Source organism: Xenopus laevis, chromosome 7S, assembly GCF_017654675.1.
Source record: "Xenopus laevis strain J_2021 chromosome 7S, Xenopus_laevis_v10.1, whole genome shotgun sequence".
In the NCBI taxonomy this organism is placed as follows: Eukaryota; Metazoa; Chordata; class Amphibia; order Anura; family Pipidae; genus Xenopus; species Xenopus laevis.
The window spans coordinates 19,236,919-19,256,197 of NC_054384.1; the positions used below are offsets into that span (position 1 = coordinate 19,236,919).

At 40.5% G+C, this 19,279-nt stretch overlaps 1 protein-coding gene across 5 annotated transcripts in view; it reads right to left on the minus strand.

The window, feature by feature from the left end:
• Positions 1–730: 730 nt before the first annotated feature.
• LOC108697425 (leucine zipper putative tumor suppressor 2 homolog) overlaps positions 731–19,279 on the minus strand; it is a 97,879-nt gene continuing 79,330 nt past the window's right edge. For all 5 annotated transcript variants that reach the window (XM_041570951.1, XM_041570952.1, XM_041570953.1 and 2 more), the window contains 4 exons: positions 10,720–11,241; positions 6,554–7,096; positions 4,562–4,831; positions 731–1,829 (listed from right to left, as the gene is read on the minus strand). In XM_041570951.1, coding sequence (XP_041426885.1) covers positions 1,125–1,829; positions 4,562–4,831; positions 6,554–7,096; positions 10,720–11,241 — 2,040 coding nt within the window. In that variant the 3' untranslated portion in view covers positions 731–1,124. The remainder of the gene's footprint in view (positions 1,830–4,561; positions 4,832–6,553; positions 7,097–10,719; positions 11,242–19,279) is intronic.

Sequence of the window (19,279 nt, forward strand, 5' to 3'; positions counted from 1 at the left end):
CCAAATAAGTGCTGTGATTGGCCATTTGGTAGCCCCTATGTGGATTGTCAACCTACATTGAGGTTTTTATACAACCAAAACTTGCCTCAAAGCCTGGAATTCAAAATAAGTTTCTGATTTGAGGACACTGAGAGCAACATCCAAGGGGTTGGACAGCAACATTTTGCTCAGGAGCTACTGGGTGGGGGATCACTGGTCTATATAAATACACTAGTAAACCCTCAAAATAATGCTGCTTTGAATCCACTTTCAAAAGAAACACCACATTTCCTTCTATTGTGTACACATGGACTTCTGTATCAGACTTCCTGTTTTCAGCTTAAACCTCCTTGCCCCGGGCGTGAGCATGCTCAGTTTGCTCTTCTTCCCCCCCCATCTCTGCTGTAATCTGAGCCCAGAGCTATAAGTGAGCAGGGCGAGACTCAGGCAGGAAGTGATGTCACGTCAAGCTAATATGGAAGCTGCTATCGTAAACTAACATACAGAGAGAGTGTCTAGAGCTGTTTACTCAGGTATGGAAAAGCATTCTGCAGAATAAATATAGTTATAGCTTGCACTATTGTGGCTAATCTATTGGCAATAAACTGCTTCGGTAGCTTTCCTTCTCCTTTAAGGTGAAAAATAAACCTAGATGTGTTAGCAGGGTCACTGGGACCAGCAAAAAACACTGACAGTATTAAACTGACATTTAACACAACGGTGCCTTCCTGCTCCATGACAGTACCTATACTTCAGTCAAATTACATAACATGATGGGTTTTTTTTTTTTAAACAAAAGTGATATGCAAACACAAAAATAAGTGCTGTACATAGTATCATACATTCCTTATTGAATGACAATGAAATTCCATATCATTTGTGAGTATACATATATATATGGCTGCTTAATACTATATTTTGGATGAAATTCAGTGTTCAAGATCTGCCATTTAGAGATCGAGTTGCATTTAGTGTTAATGTCCATAAACCTATGGTTCCCTGTCAAAACAAATCAAATATGGTTTATCCACAGCAAGTCATATGGAAGAGCTTTTTTTTTTGAGTTGTGTTTTGGCAAAACCATTGGCTGGAATGTTGTAGGTGTGTAGAAAGGCAATTGTGGTAGCTCTGCATATTCATTGGCTTTAGATTTCTGTGGCTGTAATTTCCTCAAAATGAATTTCAGCCCCGTGCAAGTCAAACTCATTGAACTCTCTTGCGTCAAGTTCTACGGTCAGCTGCTTAATGTCCCTCTCCAGCTCACGGTTCTGCTGGTACATCTGGATATAATTGTGTTGCAGCTGTTTTTGATACCGTATCACCTTCTCTTTTTCCTCTTGCCATTTCCGCCGCTCATCTTCAAAGTGTTCAGCTTGCTCCTGATATCTGCTGCGCTCGCTTGCAAGGGCTTCCCTGAGACGCTCCACATACTGCTGCAAGCCCTGCAGGTTGTCTGCATTCTGACGCTGTGCTTTGGCCTCATCACTTTCATATAATAAGAAAGGGTCCTCCTTCTCATGGCAGAAGCATAGTCCATGGCGTAGGCTGGCTACAGCTGCTTCCCTTAGACTGGCTACTTCTTGGTCTAACTTGCTGACTTTTTCCCGCAACAGCTCTGCTTCGTTCTTCTTGCGCTGCAGTTCATTTTCGCACACTTCCATCTCCAGTGTCTTGGTGTGAGCTGTGTCCTGGAGCTCCTGCACCTGCTCCTCACTGATCTGTAGGTCACATCGAGCCTCTCGGAACTGAGACCGGAGAAGCAGTATTTCATTTGATTTCTGTGCAAGCTCAGCCTGGGAGTCCTTCAACTGTTGCTTCAGCAATGATATTTCACCAGATTTCTGACAAACCTATGAGAATTAAATAATAACAATTAGACTATTGAAATATTGGTTTACAGTTTAGATGCATTTGTAGAGACAGGAGATTCCCCTTTACATTCTATCAAACCCTGTGCGGGTCCATATTTATAAACCTGTCCCGTACCCCAATTGGCCAACTAACCTTCCAACCCAGGGGACTAGGGAAACCGGAAGTGACATCACATTTGCCCAGAAGTAACATCACTCCGGTGCTGAATGTTCCCAAATTTTTTTAAAAACTGGAGGAACCACAGGGGTAGGTGGGAGGGATCAAGCACATTTGTTGTGTACCCAGCCGGGTTACCCGCATGGCCAAGGAATCTGGGACTTTTGGACCGAAACCTGACCACTTTGCGGGTACCCGACCTGTTGCAGGACTCTACGCTACACCTACAAACTGGTCAAAGCTCTACAATGAATAAAGTTACAGTTATGAATATTATGCTTTTTTCAGGTGGTCTGAAAAAGAAACACTAATTAAGCAACAGTTTCACTAAAAAAAAAATCATAAAATGTGGCACAGAAACCTGAAGAGGGCCAAAAACAGTAGATAAGTAGGAGGAACCGCTTGAATGCTAATTAAGATGAACACTATGGGGCAAATTTATTAAAATGTTAGATTAGAACTCGCCACAACAAAATTTACTTTCTATTTATTCCTGTGGGATTTTTAGAATCGTATTTATCAATGGAGTTCACATGTGCTTTTGAAAATCCCATAGGAGTGAATAGAAAACGAGTGAGTTTTATTGTGGTGAGTTCTAAATTCACACTTTGATAAGTCTGCCCTTAAGTATTCATGGAGCTACAGCAAGGTGAATCATATGACAGTATCTTTTATATGACAGGTATGAGATGTCTTATCAGGAAAGCCAATGTTCAAAGGAACAGAAAGAATATTTCAATTTAAACATATAATTTAAAACAGTAACTTGTTCTTGATGGTAACTAAGCTGCATGAATCCATATGATTAAGTACCAGGGGGTATGAAACGCGTAAGGCGGAATACCATGTGGCCTGTATACCTATCTTTTAAACATGATTTTTTGAATAAAGACTATATTTTTTAATATAATATGGAGTTTTGGGATAACTTTTTTGGTTTTGAATGATTATACCCTTGTGAACTGGGGGTTTTATCCTAAAAATCATGGGCCCTTGTTGGCAGGCCCTGTGGAGCCTAGCATCCTATTATATATATATTTTTTCTTTAAAACTCTTGCAGACTTATGCCAAAAAGGCTTCTCAAGATGCAGGTTAGCATGAAATTAAGCAGAACATATATAATTTTAGCCGTTGCCCTAGTCTCAGAATAAAAAAAAAAGCTTTAAACAAAACCTTAACCACCTTTTCAATATCAGTCTCATCTTGACTTCAAAGTACAGCAAAGTACTTTCTTTGCACCAGGTAACCATGCAAACAAACTTTGGAAGGGGGGCCCAGCTCACAACTGCAGGTCACCAACCCCCTACTGCAGCAAAAGAACACATGGGCAGTGGGTTTGAATACAATACAATCCAGGTAGGTAAGCTCCTGTCAAAGTAGCATCAATAACACTGTAGAAAAAATGTTCTGACTAAGGGTCACCAAACTATGCGATACCATAGGAGACAAAATGACCCTAGTTTCCTTCCCACAAGCAGTAATGTGATTGGCTGGTGTAAAGAAATACACATTGCTTCCTTTTTCCAAACTATTCCAAAGGTGCCTTCTGAAGAAACTCCAGGCATTGCTGGTTAGACTGCAACTATCTAGTCATGTGTGGGCCAGCTTCACTTGTGTTGACATGCTTGGGCATCCCCTAAGTAGACTTCTAACACCTAACATACAGTTGCCCAAAATGTCACCTAGGTGCCCACACACAGTAAGAAGGCTGAGCTACTGTATATGGTAATTGGACCCAGTTTTTTTCCCCTGCAAAAGATACAGTCGATTGAAGCTAAAATTCGGTTTAGACTTAAAGTGATACTGATGCTTAAACTACTTTCAAAAATATGAATGTACATTAAAAGTTACCTATACTGTAGGTCATGTTGATCGTTTTTTGCTGAGAGGTTTGTTTTTGTAAGCAATTGTTGTTGACTGTCTTACCAAACATTTGTTTCTAATGCTAACGGACTCCTGCTGCACAAATATGGCAGCCCCCTTCATACAGGAACATGGGGCATCAGACAGGTAATGTAAAAGCATCGTGCAGATACTTTATGGCATAGTTATAAGTAGCTTTCAAAGGCATTATTATGAGAGATGTAAAAAGACTTTAATTTCTGGTGTCCGTATCTCTTTAAGCATGACCGCCTGGCAACTCCATTCAAAGGCCTACAGAGTTATCGCCGATTACATTCTGGGAATTAACTAACAGGTTAGACTACAGGGTATCACTGATAACACTCTGGGGATTACCCAATGCTATATCAATGGCTAGCAGGTGGTGGCAGGATTACTGCATCATGATTGATGGCATTCCTTCTGATTTGAGATCTGTGCTCACACAGCACTATACCTGGGAACATGTGCCCTGATGACTAAAGAAAAGCTGCCGAGGAATACCATCTTTCTCTAAGGTTGCAATCAATTTTGTTGTAGTGCAGTGTCCCTTTAACCAGTCTGGCCAATAAGAGAACTACATTTTAGTTAACGGAGTTTCCACACTGAACAAATTTGAAATTAAGTATTAAGCCCACTGATGACCAACAGCACCCCCAGGGGTGTGACCTACCTCCCACTTGGTCTCCTCTAGGCGAGGCCCAAACTCTGTCTGTTCTCTCTCAAACGAGGCACATCGCTTCTCTAGCAGCTCCCTTTCCTGCAGTAACTGGGAGAAATCCTCCTGCAGTTTCTTCTTCTCCTGTTGCAGTTGGAATATTTGCAGCTGAAGAACCTGCTGGAGCCGCTGAGCCTTTTGGGCTGCTTGCTTCATTTTCAGAGCGCAACTCTGTCGTAACTCCTCCATTTCTTGCTCGCACCGCTTCTGCTTTTCCTCATACACCTAACATGAGAAATAGCGTGATAAACATTTCTTCTACTTTAAACCTTTGACAGAACCCTGCGTTTTATCCTTCCAACTAATTGACTGGAGTATCTGCTCAGCCGTCTCAAAGTCTGCTTGCACTATTGATATGAACTTAGGAAATGAATGTGCTGGGTATATTTCACTGTATGAGAGATTAATTCATATCACAGCCCTTCTGTTATATTGGTAGCAGGATGTTAAAAACAGACACTAACTAAAAGTTCTGCCAGCAAAAACAATGCATACAAAATTAGGAAAACATTGTGGAGAGGAAACAGCCTGGGTCTTGGTTTGACAAAACCCCAGCTGAAATAAAGCAAGTGATGGGAGAATTTAGGTAAAGGTTATAGCCAAGCCTTTTGACCCCTTGAACCCTCAGTAAATCACATGTATCCTTGGTGCATACATATGTCAGCACAGGAATTTAAACTGCCACACCATGCAAATGTCAGCTAATTTCATGCACGCTCGAAGGGATATACAGAATACGGAATAGAAATACAACCTAATGCATTGCCAGTCAAAAGTATCTAGGGATGCACCGAATCCACTATTTTGGATTCGGTCGAACCCCTGAATACTAGATTCGGCCAAATACCGAACCAAATCTGAATTTGCATATGCAAATTAGGGGGGGGACATTTTTTTTACTTGCTTGTTTTGTGAATTAACTCTATTTCCCTCCACGCCCCTAATTTGCATATGGAAATTAGGATTCTGATTCGGTTCAGCCAAGCAGAAGCATTCAGCCGAATCCTGCTATAAAAGGCCGAATCCCGAACTGAATCCTGGATTTGGTGGATCCCTAAATGCATCTAAAAGATACCAGTCACAAATACACACAAAACTGATGTTCAGACAAATCTGTCATGGAAAAACCAGAAAAGCTTTTTAGATGTGGCCAAACAAGGCAAATCAAGCCTGTGTGGCTCTGAAGTTGTAGCGGAGTACATTTCATATCATTCCCAAAAAGCAGCTATGCTGGGTAGTTCACCCACATTTACAGATGTGCCTTTGAGGAATACTGGGACTTGTTGTTCAATCACACTAGGGGTACTACAGATATTTAATGGGGAGCTATCGTGATAATGAAAATTTAATCTAAGCTTCAGCATACTGAAGTAAGAAACTTTCTAAATACAATCAATTAAATATTCTGTTCAATTTCTGAAATAATCGAGTTTATCATCACTATCCCTCTCTCAGCAACTGTTTCTCTTCATTCAGGAGTTGGGTGTCAGATGAATGATCCAATACATCTTATAGGGGGGGGGCTCCTTTTGCCTTGAATATTTATTAGAGCTCACTCTATTAAAATCACCAGAAATCATGTCTCTCTACATGCAAAATTTGTGAAAAAGGCAGTCATTTTGTTTGTACGGAATCAGTTTTTTCTGTTAGGAAAAGGAGCCCCCCCCCCTATAAGATATATTGGATCATTCATCTGACACCCAACTGCTGCATGCAGAGAGATTGATGAGAAACAGTTGTTGAGAGAGGAATAATGAAGATAAACTTGATTAATTTAGAAACAATTCAGCATTTTTAGTTGATTGTTTGAAGAAGTTTATAAATGTTCATTTTCACAATAGTTCCCCTTTAACCCATTTTCCCCTGTGTCAGGAACAGGTCATTACCGTTCCTATTATGAATCAAAAGATAAGTTTGCTGATGGTTCTAACAAACATCCTGCCGTACCTGGCAAATGGCAGCTTCATTTTCGTCCAGATTTTCTTTAAGTTGCTGAAGCTCCATTTCCCTGTCCTTTAATTTTTCCTCCAGTTCTCTGATCAGAATTTCATCGTTCAAGATCGGGGACCCGGTGCTCTTGCTAGATGAAGAGCGCCCACTGTCTGAGTTTGAAGGACGAGTGCGACCCCTGGATGCTCGATCAGAATATCCATTTAGGTTACTGTGATTATCCAGATTAATATGACCCATAGAAACACTGACTGAGTCTAGCTGGTGACTACAGTTCGTGTTGGAAGTTGGAAGGCTTGACAAGGAAGTGCGTCCAGAGTCTGACATGGTACCAGAATGCGCGATGTTCCGACAGCTCAAGGAGTTGTGCTTTTCCGGGATCCCTGCTGAATTGCCATTGAATAGAAGATTCAGACTGCTCTGACTTTCTGAAAGGCCTGGCCCTCCATTGCGCTGAACAAGGTACTGCAGTGAGGGGTTGCGTTTCTTCGGCACTACTGGTTTGAAAGCTGTAGGTTTTATTAAAGTCTTTTCTACGTTCTGAAACATCAAATAAAGAAAAATGTTACATATTATCAATCTTTCCCAACAACAAAAGGTCTTTTTTTATGCTTCTTTTTTGTTTTCTGTTATAGAGCCCTGCTAAAGAGGCCTGATACAGTGGGGAAAATAAGTATTTAACACACCAAATATTTTTGTCAGTAAATATATTTCTGCAAAAATAAGGTTGAGAAGCTCTTGGGAGAGGCTCTTTGCTTATACCCAACATGAGATGCTACTTGTGTGATACCTTAGTAATGAGAAACCTTTTTATAGATCATCAATTAAGACTAAACCAGCTGATATTCATTTGCACAGAATTGCTTTCAGACAGATTTCAGCATGTTTCTTAAGGTGCTCATACAGTGAGAGATCCGCTCGTTTGGCAATGTCGTCAAACGAGCGGATCTCCCTCCGATATGCCCAGGCGATATATCAGGCTGATCCAATCATGGGCCCTAGGGCCCAACGATCGGATCCTAACGATGCCTAACGGGCGGTCGGATCGCGGGACCGCATCAACGAATAGATGCGGCCACGATCCGACGGGATTTTTTGTCCCATCTGATCGAGATCTGGCAGACTTTCGGCCAGATCTCGATCGGTGAAGCCCGTCGGGGGGCCCCATACACGGGCCAATAAGCTGCCGACACGGTCTGTCGGCAGCTTTTATCGGCCCGTGTATGGCCACCTTTAGCTTTCCATGCCTTTTAGAACCTAATTTTATTCATGTGTTCATTACTTGTTCCCTGTGTCATTCCACTTTATTAGACATAACTTAATTTATGGACTTTTTTGTTTTGAGATCATTGTATGCATGAATTACTTGGGTTGTTAAGAGACATCTGGTGTCAATTTCATATTAAAGGGGTTGTTCAGTTGTTTTCAGATTGTTCCCTATAAACAAAGTCTTTTTTCAATTATCTAGTATAGGTAAATCTAAAACAACTGGACTTGCTGAGTAATCATTGAAGACGTTTCACTACTCATCCGAGCAGCTTCTTTAGTTCAGTTGTGATTGGATTAGTGGGAGAGTTTATATGGCAAACTTCGCATTCCCATAGCAACTGAAGAAGCTGCTCGGATACAGGCCACTGAGCTGCCAACTGTAGAAAGGGCGGATTCTGCAGCTTTTATATTAGTGGGAAGTAGAGTCCTGCAGCGGGTCGGGTACCCGCGGGTTACCGACAAAAAAAGCGGGCACCCTGTGGAATGTGGGGAGGATGTTCAAGTGTGGGTATACCTGTGGGTCTGATCTAAATTTCTTATCTTATGTAATATTGTTTATAGTTTACTCCTTTTTAAGTTTTACAAAACTTGTTTCTGTCCCGCCCACTTTTAATGATGCCACTTCTGGTTTGCAGCACCATCACTTCCTGTTTGATGGTGGTCGGCGGGTTGCGTTGCGGATAAGGCAGTTGCGGGTCCGGGTCGGGTAGCGGCTCAAAGTGGCTAAATATACGGGTTGCGGTTCGGGCACATTTAACCGTGATCCATAACATTCTAATTCTAATTGTATAAGACTGCTCAAAGCCAGCTGCTGATTGGTTGCTATAAGTTGGCTGACAAGGGCCAATTTTGCCTGTGTTCAATTGTTAACTCTACTGTATGGGGGGAATTTACAAAAGTGGTGGTAAACTGGAGTAAAATACATTCTCCATATTCACAAACAGAAATCCACCTAAATTCCAACTCAACCAGCATTTTTATATTTTTATATTTTAGTGAAAGACAGTTTACAGACACTTATGAATTTGTCTTTCAAACAACATAAAAATGGTGCAAATACGACATTTTAAACAACATTTTCTCCCGACATTTTAAAAATGGAGTAAAGCTCAGTATAACTCTTCCCTGTGTGTCAGATCAAGTCTAAACTGCTCTGCTTTGGTTCACCCAATCTTCATTTCACCCCCTCTTGTAGGTGCCCCATTGGGGAATTATTATCATATTAATAGGGATTAGCATTTTATAGTCAGGGCACAAGTTTCTGTCTAACCCTATAGGTGTAAACTCCTCATTAACAAAACAAGTAAAACACTGATTAAACAAAGTGTAATTAATACAATTTGTTATGCAAAAAGTTTTAAACTCACACTTGCATTATTTTACGAGTTTTATCTTAATGAACGAGGCAATATTAGCAATTTGAGTGCATATATTATCTACAGGAAAAGTAAAGCCTCCCAGCAATTGTTTTAGTTTTAGCTGTAATTAGACACTTGACCTAAGATAATAAAAACTATTTCTGATACAAATCCCTATATTATTAGCATTTCTTGTATTTAGACCCATATATGTTGTTACAGAAGTAGAATTACACAAACATGTAGGCGATTTAGAAAGCCCATGTTTTCCTGAAAAAAAAACAATATACAATTTTCCTAGTTTAAATAAACCCCCTCCCCCAAAAATTGCAATTTGATGTCTGACTGACAGGTGTAGTAAGGGCTAAAGACAAATTCAGAAAAAAATGTCTTTAAAATGTTGTGCAAAAGACAAAATCTGAAAACTGTGTTTAAAAGACAAATTCACAAAAGTGGAGATAGAGGTATGTGAATTTGGTGGGAAATCCAACATTTTTATTCGCCCTATGTGTACTAAGCCCTCCAAGGGACATGTCTAACATCCCTACTCTTTATTTAGACTATATGCAGTGTTCTGCACTGGTTTAATTCAGGCAAACTAGGGAGTCTGTACTAAGAAGAGAGATTCTTAGGTAATACAGCACCTATCATTACTCAAAGGATGTGGAACAGGAGCTAAAAGCTGCCTTTAATTGACGTGCTGAACTTGGCCATTTCAATTGTGCATTTCAGTAGGGATTTGTAATTATGAGATAAAAATAAAGCAGTAAGTGAACAGAAACACTAAGCTCTTTGCTAGATTTGGACTTTTTATTCCACCTTCATCTTTTAAGGTTAGACAGAAATACATCAGAAGAATCCCGCAACACCTAGAAAAATAAGATTAAAATTGTGGCAGAACACTTTTACCGGATTTATAGATAGCAGCCAGAATAAAAGAAACTCCGGCAGTAAAGCTGCTGGTCCATTAGGTGTTTTAATTAATGCTATAAATAGGCCATTGCCCAGGATCATTTATGCAAATACGGCATCTCTGAGGGCTCTTACAGATAAGCGTCTTTTTACCTGCGCTCCCCTGCGTTCTGGTTTCATGCGTTCAGCCGCAGGGGAACGCAGGAGTAGACGCACTGAATTCTTTTCAATAGAATTTGAAAAGAATTCAGTGCATCTACTCCTGTGCTCCCCTGCGGCTAAACGCATGAAACCAGAATGCAGGGGAGCGCAGGTAAAAACGCTTGTCTGCTCACTGACCCAGTACCATTGATGTGAATCAGACAGCAGAGCTGAAGCGATGTCAGCTTAAATACACGAAAGGAGATATCTCCAGGCTGACCTCACCTTAGCTCTGCTGTGTCAGATTCAAATCAATGGAGCAAGGAGCAGATTCGCTTCTCTCAGCCTGCAAAAATACACAGTCTTAGAGCAGCTGGAGCCTTCAGCCTATGTGCCCATAGAAAATAGTCCGGTTTAGGCATTCAAATGTTAATAAAAAAATACTTGCAGATACCCAATATCCAATCAACTATTACAACGTACCTTTTCTAATTTGCCTGAAATGGGAATGAGCTTGGGTGGAGGCCCTCTTATATTTCCATTGATGGATCTCTCTTCCCGAATATCTTCAGCATCACTAGAGGGGCTGATTGGTACTCTAGCGTCATGCCATTCCTCTTTAAAGTCCTCATTGACATAGACATAATTCCCATTATTTCCAGAGGTAGTAGTCGAGGGTTTCTTTGTAGGAAGCCCATTAAACAGAAAATCCTGTGAGCTATAATTGGTTTTTAGTAGCCCCTCTTGTTGTTTAAAACAGTTTGGCATGTTGGTTGGTTTGCGGCACTTGTTGCTGAATTCGGAGGCCCTGCATTGCTTGTCATGGTATGTCCTCCCAGAGATTAAGCTGCTGACGCTTCCCATCGTATTTTCTGTGACAGGAGACCTTGTGTTTGTGTGGCTTTGGCTACCACTGGCCTCAGTGTTTTGGTCAATGGATAATGGAAGAGCTTGTACTGCAGCCATAGTGTAGATGATCTGAATACAGGGGACTGCATAAACCACCTAGAGAAATACACAAGAGAAAGGACACTTACATATTTTATAAGCTTTAAAACATAAACATTTATGAGAGATTTCTAAAGAAATTACTAAATTCATTTGTGAATTCATCAGCCTAGTATAAAAGATACAAAACAAAAGTTATTTATGAACAGTTTACATTCATGACTATAGTTTCCTTGTTTGCATATTAGTGGGAACCATCATTTTGCCTCTAACACAACGCTCTCCAAAAATAGTATGCCTGGGCCCTGAATGTGTGAAAGCCAATAGATAGTGCTCCGTAGTGTTCCCTTACGTACGGTCAACTGAGAGATTTATTGGATGAAAGCTGGAATTTTCAACATTTTCAAGCAGCATTTGATTGTTGGTTGGGGAAGAGGACTACAGATATTCACTGTAAGCATCAAACACACAAGTGCTTGACGGCACCATGATGCTTGGCAGCAAAATTTGTGGAGTGGAGCCCATGGGAACTAAAAGAGCAAACAATGATTTTACTCAGGGAAATTATGGATGTTTTCATACTAGTGATGTGCGAGTTAGGGTTTCCTTGACCCGCACCCGACCCTAACCCGCCCCTCACCCGGAGGTCCTTTTATAGACCCGCACCAACCCGCCGATGACGTCACAAAAGGGGTTGGCCAAGCAGACGTGAGAGTATAAAACAGGAACCCAGGAATACTAACTATATTAGAAAATGTTTTATTCTGCACCAATACAGAAGAATTTCCTCATCTATAATGTTAAAGATAAAATATACAAAGATTCTTTCATGGAATCTTCTGGCATTCGCCTAAAACAATTAACTGTAGTTATAAAGAGAGAATAGAGTTCCCAGGGGAAGGAAAGTGTGTGTGTGTGTGTATTTCTGGATGAGTGGATGTTTGCTGATCTAGCAGATTGTTTTATTGCTCAGTGTTGCAATTAATCAAATTGTTCTGGATTAGTAAATTGTATTGTGTCAATGAAGAACCCCTCTCCTTGCCTCTCTTTGTACGAGAGAGAGAGAGAGAGAGAGAGAGAGAGAACGAACGAGAGTGTGTGTGTGTGTGTGAGACAAATGCATATCTGACCTAGTCCACAGACTCAACGGTTTTACAGAACAAATACTTAACCAAATATCTTTTCAGATTTGCACTTTGTTTTCTGGTTTCCTGTTGTTTCTCCTACTCAATGTAACTGAATGTGTTGCAGCGGGACCTGGATTTTACTATTGAGTTCTGTTCTTAGATCTACCAGGCAGCTGTTATCTTGTGTCAGGGAGCTGTTCTGTTGTTGGGCTGCTGGGGGGGGAGGGGGGTGATATCACTCCAACTTGCAGTACAGCAGTAAAGAGTGACTGAAGTTTATCAGAGGGCACCTGGGAAACTGACAATATGTCTAGTCCCATGTCAAATTTCTAAATTAGAAAAAACTAAAAAAAAATCAGTTTGCTCTTTTGAGATACAGATTTCAGTATAGAATTCTGATGGAGCAGGACTATTAACTGAGGTATTTTGAAAAAAATGTTTTCCCATGACAATATCCCTTTAAGGGTCAGGGCACAGAGGCAGATTTGGGGCGGCTAATCAACCCGAACTGCCCTACCGCCGGCTAAAATGTTTACTGACCGGCGGGATGGCACTCGAAGCAATTCGTTTTCCGAAAGTCGCTCGAGGTTTCCTCTTCAGGCAACTTCAGAAAATGAATCAATCCGAGTCCATCCGAGTGCCATCCCGCCGGCGATTTACATTTTAGCCAGTGGGAAGGCAGGGGAGGCAGTTCGTGGAGATTAGTCGCCCCGAAGAAGAGGAGATTTGTCGCAGGGCGACTAATCTTCCCAAATCTGCCTGTGTGCCCTGATCCTGACCCTAAGGGTGACATACAGTCTGTGGACAACCCTGGTACGGGCTAATGCAACAGGGCCAAGTTGTCGCTCTACCTCTGCACCACAGGAACTTCCAAAAACCAAACACAGGGTGAGTGGAACTCAAACGTTCCATACAGAAGCAAAGCTAAAGTGAAAATTAGATAGAATTTAAATAGAAGAGTAGTAACTATATCTTTCAATTCTTTAGTAGCATTGGGGGGCAGCACATGTGCACCCTGCTTTTCACATTACGGCAGCAAAATCATCATCGGTTTAGGCATGATGTGTTGACTAGCAACAAGAAAACACAAGGAAAGCATCCAAAAACTTCAGGTATAAAATGTGCAAATGAATATACAATTATTAACAGTAACTGAATGACTCCCCCTGGTTCCAGGGCTGTGGAACATCTGAATAACCTTTCATAATCCATTCTCTACTCCCTCTTACCTCTTGGAGTGAAAACAGGAAGACAGAGCCATTATGCTGTCATCGCATGGCGGTGATTCTGCTAAGCAGCTGGCCTTTCTTCCCTTGCATGTAAAAACCTGCTTTATCTAGTTTAGGTCTAAAGTCAAACTTTTAGATAAACTGCAGAAAGCTTTGTGGTTACTTTTATTCAGAAGAGGGGTTTACAGTGGTGTGAAAAACTATTTGCCCCCTTCCTGATTTCTTATTCTTTTGCATGTTTGTCACACAAAATGTTTCTGATCATCAAACACATTTAACTATTAGTCAAAGATAACACAAGAAAACACAAAATGCAGTTTTTAAATGAGGGTTTTTATTATTTAGGGAGAAAAGAAATCCAAACCTGTGTGAAAAAGTAATTGCCCCCTGAACCTAATAACTGGTTGGGCCACCCTTAGCAGCAATAACTGCAATCAAGCGTTTGCGATAACGAGTCTTTTACAGCGCTCTGGAGGAATTTTGGCCCACTCATCTTTGCAGAATTGTTGTAATTCAGCTTTATTTGAGGGTTTTCTAGCATGAACCGCCTTTTTAATGTCATGCCACAACATCTCAATAGGATTCAGGTCAGGACTTTGACTAGGCCACTCCAAAGTTTTCATTTTGTTTTTCTTCAGCCATTCAGAGGTGGATTTGCTGGTGTGTTTTGGGTCATTGTCCTGCTGCAGCACCCAAGATCGCTTCAGCTTGAGTTGACGAACAGATGGCCGGACATTCTCCTTCAGGATTTTTTGGTAGACAGTAGAATTCATGGTTCCATCTATCACAGCAAGTCTTCCAGGTCCTGAAGCAGCAAAACAATCCCAGACCATCACACTACCACCACCATATTTTACTGTTGGTATGATGTTCTTTTTCTGAAATGCTGTGTTACTTTTACGCCAGATGTAACGGGACGCGCACCTTCCAAAAAGTTCAACTTTTGTCTCGTCGGTCCACAAGGTATTTTCCCAAAAGTCTTGGCAATCATTGAGATGTTTTTTAGCAAAATTGAGACGAGCCTTAATGTTCTTTTTGCTTAAAAGTGGTTTGCGCCTTGGAAATGTGCCATGCAGGCCGTTTTTGCCCAGTCTCTTTCTTATGGTGGAGTCGTGAAAACTGACCTTAATTGAGGCAAGTGAGGCCTGCAGTTCTTTAGATGTTGTCCTGGGGTCTTTTGTGGCCTCTCGGATGAGTTGTCTCTGCGCTCTTGGGGTCATTTTGGTCGGCCGGCCACTCCTGGGAAGGTTCACCACTGTTCCATGTTTTTGCCATTTGTGGATAATGGCTCTCACTGTGGTTCGCTGGAGTCCCAAAGCTTTAGAAATGGCTTTATAACCTTTGAAATTGAACTCAGGTGTGATAAACCACAGTTAAGTTATTTTTTAACAAGGGGGGCAATCACTTTTCACACAGGCCCATGTAGATTTGGAGTTTTTTTTCTCCCTTAATAACGTAAACCTTCATTTAAAAACTGCATTTTGTGTTCAATTATGTTATCTTTGACTAATAGTTAACGGTTTTTGATGAGCAGAAACATTTAAGTGTGACAAACATGCAAAAGAATAAGAAATCAGGAAGGGGGCAAATATTTTTTCACACCACTGTATATAAGATTTAAAGGGATACTGTAATTTTTCATGGTGTCGTTTCAATTTCTGTATCACACTGCAAATAATTCACTCTACCATGTAAAATTTAATTTCCTAACCCAACAAGTGTATTTTTTTAAGTCATAATATTAGTGTGTAGGCAGCCATCTCAGATTTTGCTTGGTCATGTGCTTTCTGAAAGAGCCAGCACTTTAGGCTGGAACTGCTTTCAGACAGGCTCTTGTTTCTCATACTCTATGTAACTGAATTTGTCTCAGTGGGACATAGATTTTTAATATCAGGGAGTGGATATCTGGTTACCTTCCCATTGGTCTGCTGCTGGAGAAGGGATGGGATGATATCACTCCAACTTGCAGTGCAGCAGTATAGAGTGACTGAAGTTTATCAGAGCACAAGTCACATGACTGGGGCACCTGGGAAACTTACAATATGTCTAGCCCCATGTCAGGAAAACACAACTAGAGAAAACAGCAACTGCTTAAGATGCTGTGCTGCTTGAACACAGATTATCTGGGGACTGGGGGCTCGAAAATGAACTGAAGTAAAGTCAGTAAGTTGAAAGTCAAATTTTGAGTGAAAGCTACTATTGCCAAAAGCTTGTCAATATGGTCAATTTAAAAGGAGAAAACTATTTATGTTCCCCGCTTTTAATTTCCAGGTAGATTTTCAGCAAAGGCCTGCTCCTGAAGTAGTGGGAAATTGTCAGAAAGCAAGAAGTGCAAAGATTCACGAAGCATCACATTCAAATCCAAAATATTGGAAACATTTATATATTTTTGAAAGAGTGAATTCTCATTTTCCTTTAAAGGACATTTTATAGAGATTTACAACTTTGAGTCTTGGGAAGAGTCAACAAAATGCTTAATAAACAGTAAATCTGTGCTGAGACTCTAATAGAGAGGAAAAAGTTGTTGCCAAGAATCTGCTTGGCAAAGGACCTTGTCAGATCAGTTCATGGCTGGCAAGCCTTATACAGACTTATTTCCTAAGCTACAAGAAGGCAGTTCTTTCGTTTCCCCCTGATTTCAGTTTAGCTTAAAGGGGACCCGTCACCCAAAAAATTATTTAAAATCCTATTTTATTACATTAGTCAAGTAAAATGAACTTTAATTACACTATATAAATGATTTAAATTTTGTTTCCTTCAGTCTGGGAACTCATAATTATAGCAAACAGGCAGGAGCCATTTTGTGGACAGTGTTATTAAGGCAAGCCTTGCATCATCTCAGAATCTTGTTCGTGCACCAGATTGGGGGACCCGATGTCCATCCCCATGCACTGGCCACAAAATGAAATGGTGAAGAGAAAAGGGGAGTGTGGGGAGAGCAATGACATCTAGGAAGTGCTGAATGGAAAGTGAAAATAATTGTCTGCCCCGCCTCTATGCCTGACGGCTGAGATTTTTAAATGAAATAAATACATTTATACACTGGGCATTACTTGTTCATCTCACTGAAACTAAAATGCAAAGTAGAATTTAAGAGCATCTCAGAAAGAGACACTTTATAGTCCTCTTTTCAAAAAAAAAAAAAAAAAAAAAAAAAGCCCCTAACCAGTGGCCTTTCACATGCCTGGTACTTGTACAGTGTACAGCAGAAGGTTTTGATCACTCAGGTATAAATTAGAAAATGAAAACAAATATTTGGTTACTGTGTGTAATAGCATTTGTTAACACACAATAATAAAGGAAAATGATTTGCCTTTTATTTATAAAAGTTAACATAAAGGGGCACGATTAAATCCTTTGAATCGAACGATTCAAAGGATTTTAATCCATCAATCGAAGGATTTTCCTTCGATCAAAAAAGCTTAGACACCTTATGGGGAAGGTCACCATAGGCTAACATTGAAGCTCGGTAGGTTTAAAGTGGCGAAGGACGTAGTCAAAGTTTTTTTTTAAAGAGACAGTACTTCGACTATCGAATTGTCGAACGATTTTTAGTTCGAAACGTTCGAATCGAAGTCGACGGTCGTAGTAGCCTTTTCGATGGTCGAAATTCGATGTTTTTTTACTTCGAATGCTTCACTTAGGAAATGTGCCCCCTAGAGTAATGTCCATAATTCTAAGCCACTGACCTTGTCAGAAAAGCATCCAAATTTTTTAAAATCCACCAAATGACTCCCCAGTTCGATTGGAAAAACCATCATCTGCAGAGCTATCTCCAAGAGGCCTCAACAAATCATTTACCCAGACATCTCTTAAAAGGACCAGTAACACCAATTTTTTTTAATTAAAAAATTGCGCTCCTCTTCAGAAAAAGGACAATCCATCATGCGGCACTCGATTACTCCTCCCTGGCTATCTCCTATAAGGAAAGCAGGGAGGAGAAATTGAGCGATGCACGATGGATCGCCAAATGACCTTTTCTGAAGAGGAGCGCAAGCGGAGTTTCGGTAAGTTATTTCTTACTATAAAGACTTAGCGAGTTAAAAGTTTAATATGTCTTTGTGGTTTTTTTTTCATTCTACACTAATGAATTTTGTAATAAAAAAAATTGATGATACTGATCCTTTAACCCTATATTTAAAGACCATATGTCCCTGTGGGTGAAGAAGCAATGCAGTAACATCAAGGTGCATTGGCCACAAAATACACAATGTGCTACAGGGAGGTCCAGCCACTACATAAACTCCTCAGCCAATTCCTCTGACAAGGCCAGCACAATTCAATTAAACAATCCCCCCATTAAATAAACATGAATTTTTGAACTGAAGCATTAAAAGCCATTAAATAGCCAATACTAGTAGTAAAGACCTTGTATATACTTAATCTATACTCTCTGTTCATTAGTTCTGCTGTGTACTGCAACAATACATGCATAATTTATAACAATAAAAGATGCATAAATAACTTCTCTTCTTAGAAAGTTGAATTTCTCATTTTACCAGTTTGTTTCAATTCAAACAATTGCTTCCCTACTGAAAGGCCCACAGCCAAGCAAGGATAAGGGCTTCTCAATAAGCTAAGGCACTATGTTGTAAAACTACAACTTCCAGAAAATACCACTGGAGGATGGTTTGTACCCATCCCTATCACATTTATTATGAAGTATTCACCTAAGCTCAATACTCTATTCTTTATGGGCATGATCTCTATACTAATCCCAGGTGCTCCTCTTCATACAACATTGTTTAGCCTGGTCAGTTTAGAAGAAGAAGGATTTCCCCTTCTCCTAAGCAATGGATGTCATGCAGTGTTCCTGGTTGCAATTCCACTAATCTGCTTGTAGTCTAAACCAAGTGGTTTAATTTCCTGGTATCCCAACATGTTTAGTGTGTCTATGGCAATATCATGTCCTTGTTGAGTTTGGTTAAGAGTTCTAGTTGGTGGGCTTCCATTTGTCATCCTCAAACAAATAACTCCTCAAGATTTAATGATGGCCCCCGAATCCTGCCTGTGGAGCCCAATTGAACAAAGGACTAGGTACTGTTGTAACCTTCACAAGACCAGTAGCTACTCTCCCCATTTGGACAACACTGTTCAACTGTAGGCCCTCAAGCCTAAATGTGGCCCTCTATGGCTGATGATAGATGGGACCATCATTAATAATTATGTAGGTAACCTCGGATGTTTTATCACCCCACACTAGAGGAGATCAAACAGAGGCAACCATACATCCAAAGTAACATTGCTGCCAGGATTAATGCAAATCCCTGGTGCACTGTATATACACTGTGTAGTAGCACAAAATTGCCATGAAAGGTAGGTCCATGCTACTACTAAGTGACACATACTGCATATGTTTTACCACTGGCAGTTTACATTAATACAGGCTGTCTGAAGCATTTTTATGGGCTCTGAGGCCTTCTTTGATAGTTTGAGTCCATCCACTGTAGGAAACAGAGCTACTGTAGATACGGATATTTTTTAAGAAAAGAAAATATTCCCATTCTGCCCAATAGTCTGAAATAAAGGGGCTAATGTGTTGCAACAAAGCTTTCCCAGCAGAAAGACAGACAAAATATGACTCATGAAAACATAAAAAACGAAATTCGAAGGATTTTCTGTGGATTCCAATACGACTTAACAGGCCCTCTGGGAGAAGGAGAATGACAGTGTAAAGGAATTTTCTTTGCAAGACTTCACCAGTGGTTACAGGGCTGGAATAAATCATGCAGACGTGCT